Source organism: Rissa tridactyla, chromosome Z (assembly GCF_028500815.1).
Source record: "Rissa tridactyla isolate bRisTri1 chromosome Z, bRisTri1.patW.cur.20221130, whole genome shotgun sequence".
NCBI classification, from domain to species: Eukaryota; Metazoa; Chordata; class Aves; order Charadriiformes; family Laridae; genus Rissa; species Rissa tridactyla.
Genome location: NC_071497.1, coordinates 82332526 through 82350240, shown reverse-complemented (window position 1 = coordinate 82350240; position 17715 = coordinate 82332526). Strand labels below are relative to the sequence as shown.

Sequence of the window (17715 nt, the reverse complement as noted above, 5' to 3'; positions counted from 1 at the left end):
AAAGTGGCTTACAATGACTCTCCCATTTGCTCTTTCGAATACAAGTTTCAGTATTGATTTTGAAATGCCATGTCTTCATCCTAGCCGCTTCTCAAAAATGAAGCTTGAGAGTTTCTTCGCCTTGCAGCCTCTTCAGCATGATTTGATAATGATAGAAAGAGAATATGAAAGCTTTTGCAGGCTGTTAGTCATCAGGAATCATTCCCTTGTTTTCTAAGTACAACCACTGACCTCTAGGGAGGATGTTGAGAGAGAGATTTCAATTGACTCCCTTATGAAGATAGCTGTGGTTCAACTCAGAGCCTCCATTCCCAACACAGTCAGCGCAGGGAGGCACAGATGCCTCAGCAACACATCAATCAGTCACTCATCTAAAGCCAACCTGTAGCAGTGCCCTGCAAAAAGCCTACAACAGCAGAGGAACACAGAGTTCGTGGAAAGTGCCTAGCATCTCCTTGTCATCCTGTTTACAGGGATACTTAGGCAACCTCAGGACACTCACCCAACTCTTGGCCCATAATGCCCATAGACAACACAAGCATTCATATCCAAATGGAAACTTTTGCCACCTCATCATCACATGTTTTCCCATGCCTACAACGTGACAAGGTAAAAGACCAAGCAGCACAGAGTGTATTGAGAAGGACATAGGGTTGGGAAAGTTAATTTTATCATCTTTTCTGACCCCATCTTCAGGATAAGGTAATCGCATTTCCCACTCAGTTGCAAAACATTTTGAGCTCTTTTTAAAGGGCTTGACATCAACTACCAGAACAGTTATGATGGGCATCTCTGGTGGGTCAAAATACAAGGCCTTATCCCTCATAGCTCTTCCCTATTTTCTCAGTTTCAACGTTGTGCAGATAGAGTCTAACCCATTCCAACAACGGAGTGAAATAACTACTCTCTCAAGGAAGTCGCATCCTTGAAGAGATAAGGCTAAGAAGGAAAACTAAGGCAAAATAACTTGGCTAAGTTTGTAGAACAGCTCAGCGCTGGAGAATGAGAGCTGATTTCCCAGCTGCCTACACCAATACTCAGCTGCTAGACTGATCCTGCTGCCCTCCAAAAGTGAACTTCACTACCTGAGGAAGGACAGTGAGGTTTCCTGTGGCTTTTCATTTTCCTCTCTGTATTTTTTTCTCAAAAAAAGAAAAGCCATTAAATATTCGATCATTCCTGCATGGGAGATGCAGTTGCTAAAATGGTTTTGCACTACACAGCCTCCAGTTGTAACTAAATTGATAACACTTAAAATGTGCCCATGAGCCATAGCAGAATGATCCCACTACAGCAGTGCCTTAGTAATGTTGTGTTAGTTAAGGTTATATTGTCTGGTTTCGAGGGTTTATAACCCAGCTGTGAATATATTCTCCAGGCTGGAACCAGTTGCAGAGGTTCTTAGATCTTTAGATCAGATTTTTGACTGGTTCTTCATAAGATATGACATAAAAAAGAATAAAACATCCCTCTGTTGGGATGTTAGTAGAATCCATGCTATATTTCAAGTTGGTGTTAGCCTACCTCAGGCAAGGCCTACACCATGCTAAAATCCAAGTACTCCCCAGTCTTTAACATGAAGGATATCCGTGCCTCTTTCACTGCTTTATGAAGAGAGCTGAGATCGTGTGGGAATTAAATCACACATCTGGTTGTGTAGAAACCTGTGGCAGACTGAGGAACTGAACCAGCATCTCTGAAGGGTGAGCTGACTCCGTACACTCTGAACCACTTCTTCTTCTACCTGCTATAAAGACTTTCAAACTATAGCTTGAATGATTTCTCCCCTGCACAATGGCTTTTTTTCTTCTACAAAGACCACTTTTGTTACAGTTTTATTAGACAGAGTTTTCTGAGTGGTTTCCAGGAAGTAACATTTAAAATCTGATTTTGACCTATATAAGGAAACTTTAAACTCAAGGTACACATGTATCTTAGGCTGCTACTGTCTCTCACCAAACCAGACTTGTATGCACGAACAAGAAACTCACAAAGTGGGATATATTACAAAGAGTAAAAACATAAAAGGAAAAAAAAACTGTTACAGATGGAGCAAGACAAAAGTGTTCCTATCAGCATGGCCAACCCAACAGCAGAACAGACTTCCATGAGAAAGTCAGGAAGAGCCATTGCCTGAGCTGCTGGAAAATTTAACTGAATACATTTTCTATGAATAACCAATAAAATGACTGAATATTTGCTGAATGCGGAACAACCATATTGGGTACAATTCCAGACAGATGACCTGCTTAGATTTAGGACCCGAATTTCACCTTGTCTTGACGTTGACTCTGGTACAATGTGAGTAAAAAAAGGGTGCAAACTGCCACCATTCTGCTTGGGTAGCATTTTGTACCCATGACGAGATAAGCGTGAAGATCTCCACAAAGTTGCAACCACAACACCTCAACCAATGAGCGGGTCCTTCTCTCCATCTGTCATCCTTCACAAAGCCTTTGCACTTCCCTTGCACCTCACAGCTCTCGGCAGCTCTGAGCAGGCCGTTCAGTTTGCAAGAACCTCAGAGGAGATGGGATCTGGATTCACGTGGCATCTGCCATCTAAAAGGGGGCTGACTGATACTGACCCTGCCGTGGTGTCTTCGCACGCTGGCATCTGCTAAAGAGAAATGGGAACAAAACAGAGTGGGAAAGGCAGCAAATGCAGCCAGAATGCCAGAGAGTGATGGGGAAAGATGGTCCTTACTATATCATAATCAAAAGGGCAAATCCAAATCTTCACCTATGCCTTTTCCTCATTCATCTGCGTGTTGTCCCTGCCCTGATTGAGTCTTCTCACAGCAGGTAAACTGCTAACACAGACAGCATGGGACCACTTGGAGTGGCTGAGCAATGCAGCTTCTCTGTTCTGACTCTTTCCCTCTCCGCCCATGTAGAGAAATCAGTGAAAACAACAAAATAGTTATTAATGCTCCCTGGGATTGCAGAGCCTGAAATGACATGAGACAGCATTTTCTTCAGCTGCTTTAGTTCTCTTTTAGCATGCTGCTGCGTGTTTGCCTTTGAGGAGTATAAATGACCCTTTCAAATTCAGGATTTGAGGCTGACGATGACAACTGATAACACTAATTTTTTTCATGTGTGAAGCACTTTTCATTCAGAGGGCTCTTAAACTGCTTTTCAAAACCGTACAGCTTCCCTTCATCCACCACTGAAATGAACCTACCTCCGAGGTGGAACAAAGGACCCATCAATGCAAGGTGGCAGTACACAGCAATTTAGGGCAGGAAGGGAAGAATAATGTGTCCCACTGAAGGTGCAGGGTCAAGTCAAGTTGGCAGAATACATTTCCTGAATGAGAGCCTGGACAAAACACCATCACCAGGACCTGCATGCTCCAACTCAGAAGGGAAAGTGCCGTGGGATCATCACTCACTAGAAAAGGTCAGAGCCCTAAGTTTTACATCTCGAACAGGGGCACAGCACTGTGCTAAAACACACATTCAGAACTGTCTCAAAAAAAAAAAAAAAAAAAAAAAACAATTTGCTGACTAACATTTCTGAAGCCTTTCCTTCCAAAAAGGGCACTATGAGTTTTTTTGGTCCCCCCTTTATGTAGAAAGGAAAGGCTCTATTGAACTCAGTCTACACTGTGCTACACTTTACAGGAAGCCCAACCCATTCTGAAATTAATATGAACTGTAAGAGGAGATCACAAGGTGGGAAACTCTTGAAGTGAGTACAAGACTATTCATAAAATGAGTGAGAAAAGGAAATAGGTGATTATAAAAGGTCATTAGAAATGTCAGCTTACCAATGGCATTTTATGAAGGGAGGTGTAACCCACTGCAACACAAACCTATTACAGCTGAACTTGCAAAGGACACCCATAACCTCAATCTCTTTTGTTCACAGACTTGCATTTAGGAAGTTTCTTTCATAACATCATCCCTCCAAAACTTACATAAATCCAAAGAATGGGGACTTATCCACCCAACTTCCATTTCACAACCATTGCTTCAATTCCACGCAACAGACGAATGAAACTAAAAAACTTTCCCAGTCACCAGGATCACAGATGCTTAGCACTAGATTCATCAATTAGCAAAGCACAACTGCTGTATGAAGGTCCAGAGAAAGCGTAGCGAGTCAGTCTCTCATTCAAACAACTCTTGTCCCCAGTCAGATCCCATTGAGACGAAGAGATTTCTAGCTTTTAAAAAAGTTTGCTGAGATTAAATTTTCTATAGCATTTTGGTTCCCCAAATGGAACTGTTTTCCCCCTACACCACCAGCAGCAAGAAAATTGTGGTGAGTGAATGAAAAAACAATGGTGGTCTACCTTGCTGAGACTGACCTGGCAGCAGGAACAAGATGCAGAATTATTACATGAGTGAGTATTTTGGAAGGTAAAAGATTAATTGGTGGGATGAGTGTAATGACAGAGCTACAAGGTTTGCATTTAATAGGTACCAGTGCCAAAAGGGATGTGTTTATCAGCGGTGTTATATGTAACTGTTCCCTGAGATCTCAAAGGACTGTGTGATCTAGGACAGTTTCCTGTAGTCCCATGTTCCTTATATGATAACCTAGCCTGCTTTATTCAACAAACAGAATATTTTTAAGGGTGCTTTACTGCCAAGAAACTTCAGACATTTATGATCCTCTCTGCTTGTATTTTGCTTCTTGTTTTAGCTTTTTAGAACCCGTGCAGAATCCAATGATTTTTCAAGTAGACATTCAAACTCTGCCACAAACTTGGAAGGAGGAGATGGTGGACAATGTACCTTCACTCCCCCAGTGGTCTCAAATTCCACCCATGCATTTCCAAGTTATCTAATGCTTTCATTTATTTTTATTACTCTTATTTCTTTTAGTGGAGAGAAATATTAACCATGGGGGTGTGATCCGGACTTGCTCAGACGGAGTGCGGGAGCATTTGCACTCACTCATTTTGTCCTTCAGTGCATTTCTTGCTGACAAGTGGAAGAATGCAAGGGAGAGCCAGCAAAGCTAAGGCAGATTCTCCTAAACCTGGTCTCAGCCTCCTGCTACGCCCTTAACAGATATTGCAGTACCGGCTGCCAAAGAAACTTAGCTCTGACACAGTTCAGGCCAGGCCAGTTAGCTATTTAAAGAGGTGGGTTTATTTATATACTTTTTACCCTCCTTCCCTCCCCTCCAAACTCTCCCCCCGCCCCTCTTTTTTAAGACGGGAAATTACCAGTAGCCCTGAGCACGTAAAATTTGACAGCGGTTTACCAGATAATTTGTATTGGGCCCTTTGTCTTTGCTGGTACTTTTATTCTTCAATAAATTCCTTCAACTATTAAACACTGTTACTCCCACAACAACTTTGGCAGAGATCAAAAGAGTGTGGCAGGTTTGCTCCAAGTTTCTACTGCTGCCCTCCAGGTATCAAAGAGTTAGATGGAGAGAAAAGATGGTTTTCTTTCCTTTGCTCTCAGGTTTTGTCCTGGATTTCCATACAGTCAATGAAAACTTTTTAAAATGTAATTAAGGTGGATTTTTGGGGTGGGAGGACTGGGGAGATTGGTTTCAATCCAGTACTTAAGTCATTGTGCTTTTGCTGAAATAATGATGACATCTGTTGATAACACTGCCTCGCCTGCTTAGAAAGAACCTGTACTGCTAGGAAAACCAGAATAATTGTGAATTAAACTACTGTCTACTGTCAGCCAATCTCTGGTGACACAAGTATTAAGGAGATATATTTTGATATATATATATATATATATGCAGGCCTGCAATTCCTAGACCAGTGACCCGGACAGAGAAGCTGGACGCCTCAGAAGCTTGTGTATGAAGTGAATAGTGCTACATATCTTGCCTCAACAGTGCAATGTTTCTTTAAGGAATACAGAAATCCTCAAAAGGGTGGTTGTTTTGGTGTCTACTTGGGACAACTGGAGTCCCAGAGAGCTAAACCATCTGCAGTCTCTTCAGCTGTTGAAACCTGCTGCATCCATTTGATTAGACCTTAAAAATTTATCCTTGCGAAGACTGCACGTGCAATAACTTATACCAGGAGATACCTAAGTTTAAAAAAGAAGCAACAAATAAAAAAGCTTCCGAGAGATTACTTCATCCGCAACACTGAATTCAACCTTTGGAAACAGGCAAACTCTCTGGAGGCTTCAGGGGAAAGGAGGACACTCAGATGAGGCTGAAGAAGCCCACAGGGGAAGCTGCCTATTTCATTTCTGGAACGTGGTCCATGTGCATCTATTTTTAATTTTGAACCAAGTTCCTCTACCTCCTGCCAGAAGTCCTGGGCCCTGTGTTGGTGCAACGAGAGCTGTGGCCCAGCCATCCCCTAATAGCTATTACTTCTTAATAGAAAGCAGCACTTAGGCAAGGGATGATGTTACTGTTGGGGGGGTCATGATTAATAAAGATTAATCTGATCCTTGCCAACATGAACTGGATCCACCATTCACTAAATAATTACACTGCAGCATGGATACCATTTCCAGAGGAGGCATACATTTGTCATATTAAGACCAAAAACAAACACGCAGAAGGACAGGAAGATCTGACTTCTCAGTAAGACTTGAGCTTACACGAGCCACCAGAAAAGTTAAGCAAAGAGAAAAACGAAAAAAATCAAAGAGCAGTTAAACATTGATGAGCCGCCTACCTTTTGGGAGAAGCAATGGAAAACAAATAAAACTAAACCCTGAGAAGACCGACCTGCATGTGCTGGGAATATGGAGCACTCTCTACTTCTGGTTCTCAACCTTATGCATACCTCTAATATGCACATTATTTGTCCACCCCCACATTTTTCCCCTGTTTTTAAATGACATTTTTCTTACAAAATACACAAATGGAATCACTCCCCAGGAACTATCTTTCCTGCTTTATGTTAATATACTACTTAGCACAAAGAAATCCTAGTCCAGGATTGCCATTCTTATGCAACAACACACCTCAAATAATAAGCAACATAATAATTTATATGTATAATAATTTATGGGGAGGCATAAATTACTGGGAAACTAATAACCGCTCTGAAGAACATATATGAACCTTACAATTACAGTAGGATGTTTGTGGTGCAGAGACTTGGTTCTGGGCCTTGGAGCATGGATGAATTTCACTCCCACAAAGCACACAAACAAGTGTTAACGGTGCCAATGGCAGCCAAGGACATGGGGGTTTTGCTGCCAAGAGCTGGCCTTATTTTAGGACTCCTGTCAGTCATCCTACTTCACTGACTTCAAGACCATCAATGGAGGACGAGACTCTAGTTCTTCAGTGCACTCAGCTCTATTCCCTTCAAGATTTTCAAAGCTTTTGTAGGATTTATACTGCACTGCTTAGCCTTCCATCTCATCCTGTAGGGTCTGATCTGGACTGGGAGGCCACACAACATAGACTGCCAGTCCCTCTCCTGCTCTGGTGCAAATCCAACGTGAAGGCTGGGCTCCTTGTGACTGTTGTGAAATTCCAGCCCCATGTGAGCCTGTTTGGACTTCTGCCCTAAACAGTGATGGGGACGGGATATACACACTGATGTCTTGCACCATGGAAAATACCATGCAGATAGGTGTCTTTGGATGCCAGACTCAGGGAAGCAGATCTCATGTCAAGGAAGTTAAGGTGCCTTGTCTTCTGGAGGCATACTGGAGAAATGCCAGTAAATGAAATCCTCAGCAATGGGGTCATGACTTGGTTCAGCTGGGGATTTTCACTGGTGGAGCAGTGTGCCTAGGACTTTTTGCATGTTTCCAAATTGATTTGAAAGAATGAAAAAAAGATATAAAAAACTTTGCAAAGCATCACCTTTCACAAAAATTCAGCCAAAAAGTAGCTGGTTAGTCACAAACCTTTAAATAGCTAATGATATAAACCCCATATACCTATTTATGCGTCCATTCATGAAAATGAAAACTAAGTTGCATTTTCACACAACTTTACAGAGGCATCACAGGAAAAACACAAAGCAAGACCAAAAAAAGAAAGAAAAAGTCCTCGACAACAATAGTGAAGGTAAATCTTTAAAATCCGAGACAGAGCGCAGGAGGAGGGGGTAAAGCTCTGCAAACAAAAATAAATCCAGTGCAGTGTTTTTCCCCCTCACAAAGTAAAACAAGCTGTTCCTAAAATAATGCTTCCTTGGTTTTCTGGCAATTAGTGTCCTGAAGGATTAGCCTACAATTGTCGGCAAGTGTTTGCCTTTCCCAGACTATGTCACCATAGAAGTCTGTGTTTATCTACAAGGCCCAGGGGATAATTTATAAGCTGAGCTGAGGTCCTGCATTCACAGACAAATGTTCCACACTGCCACTCACCCTCCTGTACTAGTTTCCTCCCCATCCACCTCCTGTCCCCTGAAATACTGACAGGACCCTGCCAGGGGCACTACAAACGAGATTTACAGCCTCTGCAGCAAGCACTTGCCCAATAGTTTATGCTGATCAAACAAAAAATGCGTTATTGAGATGGTCAATATAACACTAGATATCAAATATTAGATTTTGGAAAGTAACCTAACACAAAGAATAATTTAACACTGTTCTAGAAAACATTAAAAAGAGTGGAAATTTTTTTCCCTCCAAAAAACTATTGCCTGTATCTATAATTCAAGTATTGCCATCAACGACCTTTAGGTTCAACACTCAGGGTTTGTTAGAGATGGTGTTTTGTAAAGCCTCTCTGCAATCAAGATGTTCCCGTTTAATTTTTATTCTCCACTACAAGCAGTCTGACCCTGCTCTAGTCCTGTTGTAAATCAAAAGTGATTCAACAAGAGTACATCAAAATACAAAAGACTAACATTGGTAAAATTGTTTCATTTCTAAATTAATTTTCTCCTGATGTGTTAGAACCTCAACATGAGAAAATGAAGCTTGTATTTGAGAGAATGGGAAGCTATTCTTTAAAGAAAAGTAATATGAATTCTTGTCTTGATGGTGAACTGATAGTATAGCTCATGACAATGAATTTGTTATTTTGAAAATATTAATTAAAGAAAAAAAAAAAACCAAACCCTAACATCAGTGAAAGACTCGAGCCTACAAAGTTTTTATAAATGTAACAATGTTCCTCACAAGAGAGCCTACCACAGGATAGATAAATCTGTTCTCAGATCTTCTTGGACATTAACAAAACAAGCCTCAGAGATGTTGCTATTAATTGGGGTTGATGAACATACATGTTGAAAATGAAAAACATTTTTCCTCCTGAGAACTCATGTCTTTTCAATCAGTAAATTATCTGGAGTTACTGGAGCTTTGTGGACACTGTTTGAACCTGCTTCAGGTCTATACCTCTTTGTTCACAAGGTACATTAGTAAGCAAAGTTATTTGATATTTGAGATCAACTGCTTCACTCTACTTATTTAACATTGGAAGACCCAATATTTATAAAATGTTTCTGTTCAAATCAAAATTTATCTCATCTTTGGAATGAGCGATCTCTGGATTCAAACTTCTCATAGCTTCTCATAGCTACAAAGCTCAAAGCTACAAAGCCAGGTGGTAATAATAACTGACAATTTTGACAGGGACAAATTCGGCTGATCTGAATAAGTGCAAGATAGTAGGAGGTAAGAAGAGACCATCAGCCGGCCGTGGTTCAGAGCACAGTCCACCTTGGTTGCAATTACTGAACCCAACAAGTGGTCCCACTGACATCAATTTGACCAACTTTGGAATAAGGGGCCATTCACTCCAAGTAATGACTATTGAAACCTGACCATCAGTTTGTGAACATGTTTTTACATGTCTATCATGAGGAACCTCAATAAAGAATATTCTTGTGATGGTGTCACTTCAGAACAAAAGCATGCAATGAATGACGTTTCTCTGTAGCTATCACCCATCCAGGCAGATACAGCATGAGACCAAAGGTTGCATGAATTTAGCCAGCCAAGAACTGCAATATTCTTTAAGAAAGGCATTGCTTGGAGTGGATTTTTATAAAGAAACAGGATTCATGAATAAATAAACCATATAGGAATAAGTCAGGCTAGGGCATTAACAGCTTCTGGTGCAAGAAAACCCTGATCTTGCTTGAGGGTTTTTCTACAAATAACAAATACAATACTGTTGTATCATTGTCAGCCATGCCAAGGACTCTGTCTGTGTCCAGGAACCCTGACATGCACCAGCACAGTTCAAATCAACTAGATGTTAACATGTTATTTTATTTCCACCAGTTGAGGTACATATTGACTGACCTGATCTGAGTCTTTCACTTGAGTATTTTTCCCTTTTCTGCAACCACAACTCATGAGTAGTTTTGCATCTCCAATGACTTTTCCCTACAAGAGATAAAGCAAGAAAAAACATCAGCATAATCTGAACCACTGAAGATCAAGAGGCGTGCATTTATGACCAGAAGCAGGAGAAGAAAAGGCATTAGGGAACCCAATGTTTTCACACACATACATGAACAAGAACAAGCCTATCATGCTCAGAGAGCACAATTGCCAAACTGGAGTGACTTCAGTTAAAGTTCATACACCAAAATTTCTGTTCACCCTTACCAGGTTAATGCTTACTTGCTTCTAGTGTAGCTAGATTTGGTGAAATAAAGTCAACAGGGGTGACTTGCCCTCATTAGGACAACTGGTCCATATAACCACTGGCAAGTCCTTGCCAGGAATTCAACAGCCCACCAACACTGCTGGTGCAGACCCTGCAACACCGACAACATGGTAGGGCCAATGGAGATTTACATAGAAACAGGGTCCCCTCGGCCTCCTTTGCCTACAACTAACAATTTGGGAAATAAACTGACGCTCAAGCACCTTCTTTTCCTTGACAACTCATCAGACTGACTGGGCATGATCCAAGCAGCAAAGCCCCTCATGTTAACGTTGTTCTTTTCTGGGGATTATTTGAGTCACTTTGGTTCTTCACCAAAACATTTTTTGGAGCTTATCAGACCTAGACATCTTGATAAAACACCATGGCAGAAAGGGTCTGGGATTCCAAGTGTGGTCAAAACGCTCAAAGAATAACACAGTCAGTTGAGTCCCCACAAACCCATTGCAACTACTTGCTTTCTTGTAGGCACACACACTGCCTTTTTTTTCAGACTTCTGCTGTCTGCAGATGAAAAATAAACACTCTCAGCATCTGCTGGGCAACAGAGGGAGAATCTGCTCACATGCAGCCATGGACACTCATGAGCTTTCAGCTCAATGATTTTGTATGGAAAAGGAGACCTCAACATTAAAGCAGCTAATGAGTTTAGCCAAGTGGAAGCGCTCTGCCCTAAATGATGAGGAAGGGAAAGGGCACGATTAAAAGGAATTGCAGCCATTGCTCAATGTCAGGGCACAGCAGAGAGATGACCCTTGGTGGCAGGAATTACAAACAGGCAGATAAACTTCTGGTCCCCTCGGGCAAGACTGAAACTGGCCAGGTGTGGTGAGGTCTCCTACTTGGTGACCCCAGCATCTCACAAGTCACAGCGAGGTCAGATAATGTGCAAAAATTGTCTTTTCTCCTCTTTCCACAAGAAATGCTGGGGAAAAAAAAAGTCACTGAAAAGGCCGTACCTACAGTTGATATCTAACCAAAATGCCCAGTGTTTGGGCTGCTGATTGCAACCTGTCAAACTTTGAGGTTTTCAGGGGACCGCTTCCCACTGGCATCCTCTGTCTGTACCTATTAAAGGTATTTTGCTCTTGGTCCATTACCACAGTCCTTCAGCAATTGGTCTGTAATCTCTTAAATTCAAAAACATATCCCAGAAAGAAGTAACTAAACTAAAATTTAAAGCATTTGTATTAAATGATTATATTAGAGATAGGAAACTGAGACACAGGGAGAGACTTGTCTAAGAAAAGGAGACTTTCTAGACATTCCTCAACATATGAGACAAGATAGACATACAAAAGGACCTCAGGGGAACTCACACATTTCCTAACAAACAGCTGGTGGACAGACATGACAGGCACCTTAATTTGTCTATAGCTGCAACATACACCTGTGTTTAGGAAACTGGATCCATACACAACTTGCTGATGGGCAACTTGTCCCAATATCCAGTGCAAAGTCATTATGTTGAAAAAGATATTCCAGCCCTTTTTAGACCAGTAAGCAAGAAAAAACACACATTTTTAGAATCATCATAGAATCTTTATCATAGAATATGTTGGGTTGGAAGGGACCTTTAAAGGCCATCTAGTCCAACCCCCCTGCAGTAAGCAGGGACATCTTCAACTAGATCAGACTGCTCAGAGCCTCACCAAGCCTGGCCTTGAATGTCTCCAGGGATGGGGCCTCCACCACCTCTCTGGGCAACCTGGGCCAGTGTCTCACCACCCTCATTGTAAAGAACTTCTTCCTAACATCTAAACTAAACCTGCCCTGCTCTAGTTTAAAACCATTGCCCCTCGTCCTATCATTACATGCCCTTGCAAACAGCCCCTCCTCAGCTTTCTTATAGGCCCCCTTCAGTTACTGGAAGGCCACTGTAAGGTCTCCCCAGAGCCTTCTCCAGGTTGAACAACCCAAACCCTCTCAGCCTGTCTACGTAGGAGAGGTGCTCCAGCCCTCGGATCATCTTCGTGGCCCTCCTCTGGACCCACTCCAACAGGTCCATGTCCTTCTTGTGCTGAGGGCTCCAGAGCTGGACACAGTACTCCAGGTGGGGTCCCACAAGAGCAGAGTAGAGGGGGAGAATCACCTCTCTGGATCTGCTGGCCATGCTTCTTTTGATGCAGCCCAGGATGCGATTGGACTTCTGGGCTGCAAGCGCACATTGTTGGCTCATGTCCAGCTTTTCATCCACAAGTACCCCCAAGTCCTTTTCTGCAGGGCTGCTCTCTATCACATCATCCCCCCAGCCTGTATTGATAACGAGGATTGTCCCGACCCAAGTGTAGGACCTTGCGCTTGGCCTTGTTGAACTTCATAAGGTTTGCTCAGGCCCACCTCTCTAGCTCGTCCAGGTCCCTCTGGATGACATCCTGTCCCTCTGGCACATCAACCACCCACTCAGTGTCATCGGCAAACTTGTCGTCAGCAAACTTAGACCCTTCTCTGTCTTCTAGCATATACTGTTGTGAGACCTGAGCTCCTGGCAAGCCATGGCCATGTTCTCCTATCCAGCTGGAAGTGTCACCGGCTTTTTTTAACAGAGAGAAATTGTAAGATGTTGCCCATAGTCACCTGGAAGATCAAGAGTAGATGGAGAATATGAACACAGAACTCAATAATTTTCTCTTTTCCCTGGCAGTTCAAGAACACAGAGGCTCTTCCACTCCCTAAAATCCCATCTCCTTTTCCAGCCGCAGATGCACATCTCCTAATGTGCATTGCCTAAATTAGCTACTACCTCCACCTTTTTTTAGGAAAGCCTATTATGAGCAGATGCTTAATTTGGGGATAGGTGTCTAACATTAGGCAGCTAAGTTGAAAGGAAAAAAAAAAAAAAGCATATGGACAACATTTGCAGCCAGTCGCAACTCTGTTCAAGAGCAGATGGAGGCCTTGTCATTCAGGGGTTTCCCCGCGTACACCAGGCAGTTCAGTGGGGATAGGGAAAGGGGCTTCTGTTTGATACTTCTGTCTGGAACCAGATTAGAAGAAAGCACACTTTTCCACAGCACACGCCGTGTGTTACGTTAAATATGCATATGTAACTTCAGCTTTTATTCAGCGATCTGAAACAGAGCCCTCTGGGGTGCTAAGGGTCAGTGAGTTTTTGTTTGTTTATCTGTATGTTATTTTACAGTTTCTAGTGCCCAAGGAGTTTGTTAAAAAATTAAAACACCTCACTGGAGCTATCCTGCTGTGATTGTTGCCTCCTAATATATCCCTCCCTCCTTCATCCAGCAGCGCCTGATGCTTGCAGGGGAGGGAGAGGAGAACAAAACAAAGAGAGGACCCTCCTCTCACCAGGTACCACAGACCTTAAGACTACAGTCTTAATTTATGGGGCATCATTTCCATGTGTCATGGCCTTTTAATAACAAGACTTTAATAACAAGACAAGGAGCACAGTGGTCTTGAAAGCTCACAGATGTATTGCTACTAAACGATGCTGTGCTGGCTGCTCTTGAGGCAATGCTCTGGTTTAGAAACAGGTAGGCATAAGGATTCCCGATGGAGGAGCTCACTTTGCCTTCTGCTGGCTCCCACCCATCATCAGATGCCCCCCTTCCCAAGGCAAAAAGCTAGAAGGCTCCTCAGCGAGCATTGAACAACAAAGCACACCAGTCCCACCTCTTACAGGGAGTCCCACTGGCCTCACCCTCCTCCTTGCACCATGGCCTCCAGCAGCTGGCCAAAGTTTGCAGAAAAAGAAGAAAAATAATTCGTAATAGTAACAGGCTTAATTATCTCAGATGCACTGGTGACAGGAGCTGATAGGCCGCCAGTTTTGACAGCCTGTGGTCGAGAAACACCAAACTACATCACCCAGAAGTCAAATGAGGGCCATTCACAACTTGCTTCACATCAGCAGCTCCGGGCAGAGGCATGGGGGCACACAAAAATCCCTGCCACGGGGGCAGACCCGGAGGCTGCGGCAAGCTCCAATGCTGCCACATTTCTTAGAATGGTTCTGTGAGGAGCTGACAGCCCCGTTTAAAGGAGTCAGACAGAAGGCACATGGCACCAGTGCGCCTCCATGGAGCTGCCAGGCTCTGTGCTCCGGAGTAGCTGGCTGGGATTAACTGGAGGATACCGTCTTCCTCACCCTCTCCCAAATCTGCGTCTGGAAAAGATCAGCTCAAAGGATGGGCTTGGCTTAGCGGCACCGTGCCATACACCTTGTAGCCACCGGCAGGTCCATCTGGGCTCTGACCTAGTCGGTTCCCATCAGCCTTCCTTGGCTTTGAGCAACGGCCATCAAAAATACTGGCAGTAGCATCACCCCAAAGGAGCTGGCGCAACCCGTTTCCATTTGGCCCCTGGAAAGTCTCACTGGCCAAACATGTCTCTGGCTTTCAGCTGTTCATGCTCACTCCATCCCTCCTGCCTTGGATTACCCTCAAAATGTCCCCCATCAACAGACGAAAATGTGAGGTGCAGAAAGGATAACTGAGCCTTGGCCTGTGGCAACCTGGGGAAGAGCACAGCTTCCATAGTGTTTTTTCCAAGGCTTTTATCAGCATTTCAGCCGCTGAAGCAGTCTGGCTTTTCATGGAGAAGCACTTTTCTGAAAGAGATTCATGAAGCTGAGCTGAGAGGCGCTTTGCAGCCTCTTCTCTTTTCTTCCTCTCCTGTCTTACGCCACCAAAATAGCTCTCCAGCACGATACCCACATAAACGCAGCGATCGTGCCTGCTCAGGAATGACAAGTCTGTAGGGAGGCAATGCTGTCCTTCTCTGAATCCTTCTCCATCCACCCAAATATCCCAACATTTCCAGGACTGGAGATCACAGTTGCGGCCACCTCCCCTGACATCCTGCACCAGCCCGGTGTCCTGCCACTGAGCCTTGTAGTTACTTTTAAATTCAAATCATTACCGGTTTTCACTATGTTGGGCTACTTAGTAACAAGCCAAGAGGAATATGGTGGTTTTATTGTTTGTTTGTTTTTCTGTTTGGTTTTTTTTTTTCCCTAGGGCCATAGTTCATTTTTTAACCAAGACGAAAACATGTGTACTGCGCTGCAAGAGTGAACCCTAAAAAAAAATCCCCACGGGTGCATAAATGACATTGAGAAGAACAACATATTCAGTGTTTATGTTTTTTACGCTGTTTTGTCAGGGTGATCCACGCGTCTTGAAGAACTGGTGCCCAAGTGCCTACAGTGGTAGAGTGGGAGAGGAGAAGGGGGGAAATGAAGGAAAATGAGAACTGAATCCAAGGTGGAGGCAAGCGGCAGTACAACAGACAGCTGGTGTTTGGGTGGTGGTAAATCACCCTGAAATGAGCCTCTTCCCTCAGCTCAATGAGGCCTAAACAACAAAGGAAGGCACAGCTTGCAGCCGGACAGCCTGCTAGCCAACCACAGACACACATGACAGCTTCATTCAGGAGCCCGGAGTCAATACAAAAGCTTCGAAATCAATCCGACATCCTGCGACCTCAAACAATGCGCCAAATCTTCTCAGAATTGGAGCCCCAAATGAGGGGGAGCAGCATTCAAGGGAGATCAAACCGCAGGGCTGGCATTGAAAGGGACTAAAAAGGAGAAGAATGTTCCCAGTTTATTAATGGCGAGGTCTGGCCGGCTGCATCCCAGCCGCCATAGGTTACGTTCATTAAAGGGCAGCGCTTTGCGCGTATTATGCAGAGCACCCAGAGAGTATGTGTGCGTGCGTGTGTGCGCGAGCGTGCCCCTCACTTGCAAGAGATCAGGATGTGCCTTTCTGCTTAGCACTGTTGTCTCCATCAGAAATTCCTCCTGTGTGAACCGCAAACTGAGTTTTTTCCCACTTGAGCGACTGTATGGGCACAGACGCGCGCACGCCCTCGCACATACGCATGCTTTCTCTCATCCCCAGGCCTGAAAAGCATAAAAGAACTCAGAGAGGTTCTTTCCAAGGAAAAAAAAAAAAAGCTCAGCATTTCACATCCCCTTCCCTCCTGGCCATACTTTCAGCTCACACACGCACACAAAATCTGTGACAAAAGCCTGAAGCATTATGCGATTGCCACCGCTGCTGATGGAGTTGATTGCTCCATAAACCTTTGCCCACTCCTACATGCTGTAAAGGACCTGGTCCCACAATGCAACAAAGAAGAGAAAAAGAAAAAGAAGTGCTTGGGTCCTAGGAGTTGCCCCCCCTGGGTAGGATTGCCCCCTCTGGGGTAGTTTCACCTGCAGCATCTGCCTTGTATCACCATACACGAATGGCACCCTTCCCCCTACAGCAACAAAAAGGCCAAGCAAATCCTTTTTATCAGCTTCCCTTTGAAGGCAGGTGGAGAAGTAGAATATAGACATGCACACACACACACACACACAAAACAAAAGATAAATACCATTTTCAAAATTAGTGTTTGAATTTGCCTGTCCTAATTATCTTCCTTTCAGCTGTCACATGTTTGAAAGAGTCAGACCTTGCAAGTTTTCTCCTCCTCAGCTGCACAGCCCAAGATGGAGTGCTTGCTAGAGAAGGTCAGACTCGAAAAACACTTTTTTTTTGTGCTGAAAAGTAGATGAAGAGAAAGGACTGAATTTTTCAAAGCCACCTACGGATTTTGGTGCACATTTCACATGCATTTTCACTGAAAATGTGTCAAAGTCCAGTCACCTTTGTTTTTAAAGTGTCACACTGATCTCATGTTCAGAATAGATATGGCTGTGGGATTTAGTAACCTCTCTCGAATTTGGAGCAACTTAGGTGAACAGAAACGGCAAACAATGAATGTTCCTTAGGATGCAGAAATTCCAACACATTTTATTCTCAAAAGTTAGGGAAATTAGAATTAAGGCTCAAAAAAAACACTTTGTGCTTTACTCACCATTTACTTCACTAGTCTACACTATTATTGCCACAACTCTGGAGTCTTTAGGGACTATGAGCATGATCCCTATCTCCTCCTTTGACAAGACAGTTCTATTTTTACCTTCTAATAACATTATACAGATGCCGAGGGCCATTGGGCAAAGACAAGTATAGCAGACTCAACAGGGTTTTTCTCCACACAAGGTAGGATGGAAGATCAACTGTATGGGCAAGACAAGATTAGGTGATATTCGAACACCAGGCAAGAAGCCTGGAGAAGTCCCCTCCTGGTTTATCAACACTAAGACAAAATGCCTCTCAATCAGCATTCGTAGAAAGAGGAAAACTGCAGCCAGGCTGGGAGA

General features: G+C 43.5%; 1 protein-coding gene across 5 annotated transcripts in view; it reads right to left on the bottom strand.

The window, feature by feature from the left end:
* SETBP1 (SET binding protein 1) overlaps nucleotides 1-17715 on the bottom strand; it is a 270384-nt gene that overhangs the window by 208293 nt on the left and 44376 nt on the right. For 3 of the 5 annotated variants that reach the window (XM_054186478.1, XM_054186473.1, XM_054186474.1), the window contains exon 3: nucleotides 10169-10252. The exons of the other annotated variants lie outside the window; for them this stretch is intronic. In XM_054186478.1, coding sequence (XP_054042453.1) covers nucleotides 10169-10252 — 84 coding nt within the window. The remainder of the gene's footprint in view (nucleotides 1-10168; nucleotides 10253-17715) is intronic. 5 annotated transcript variants of the gene reach the window in all.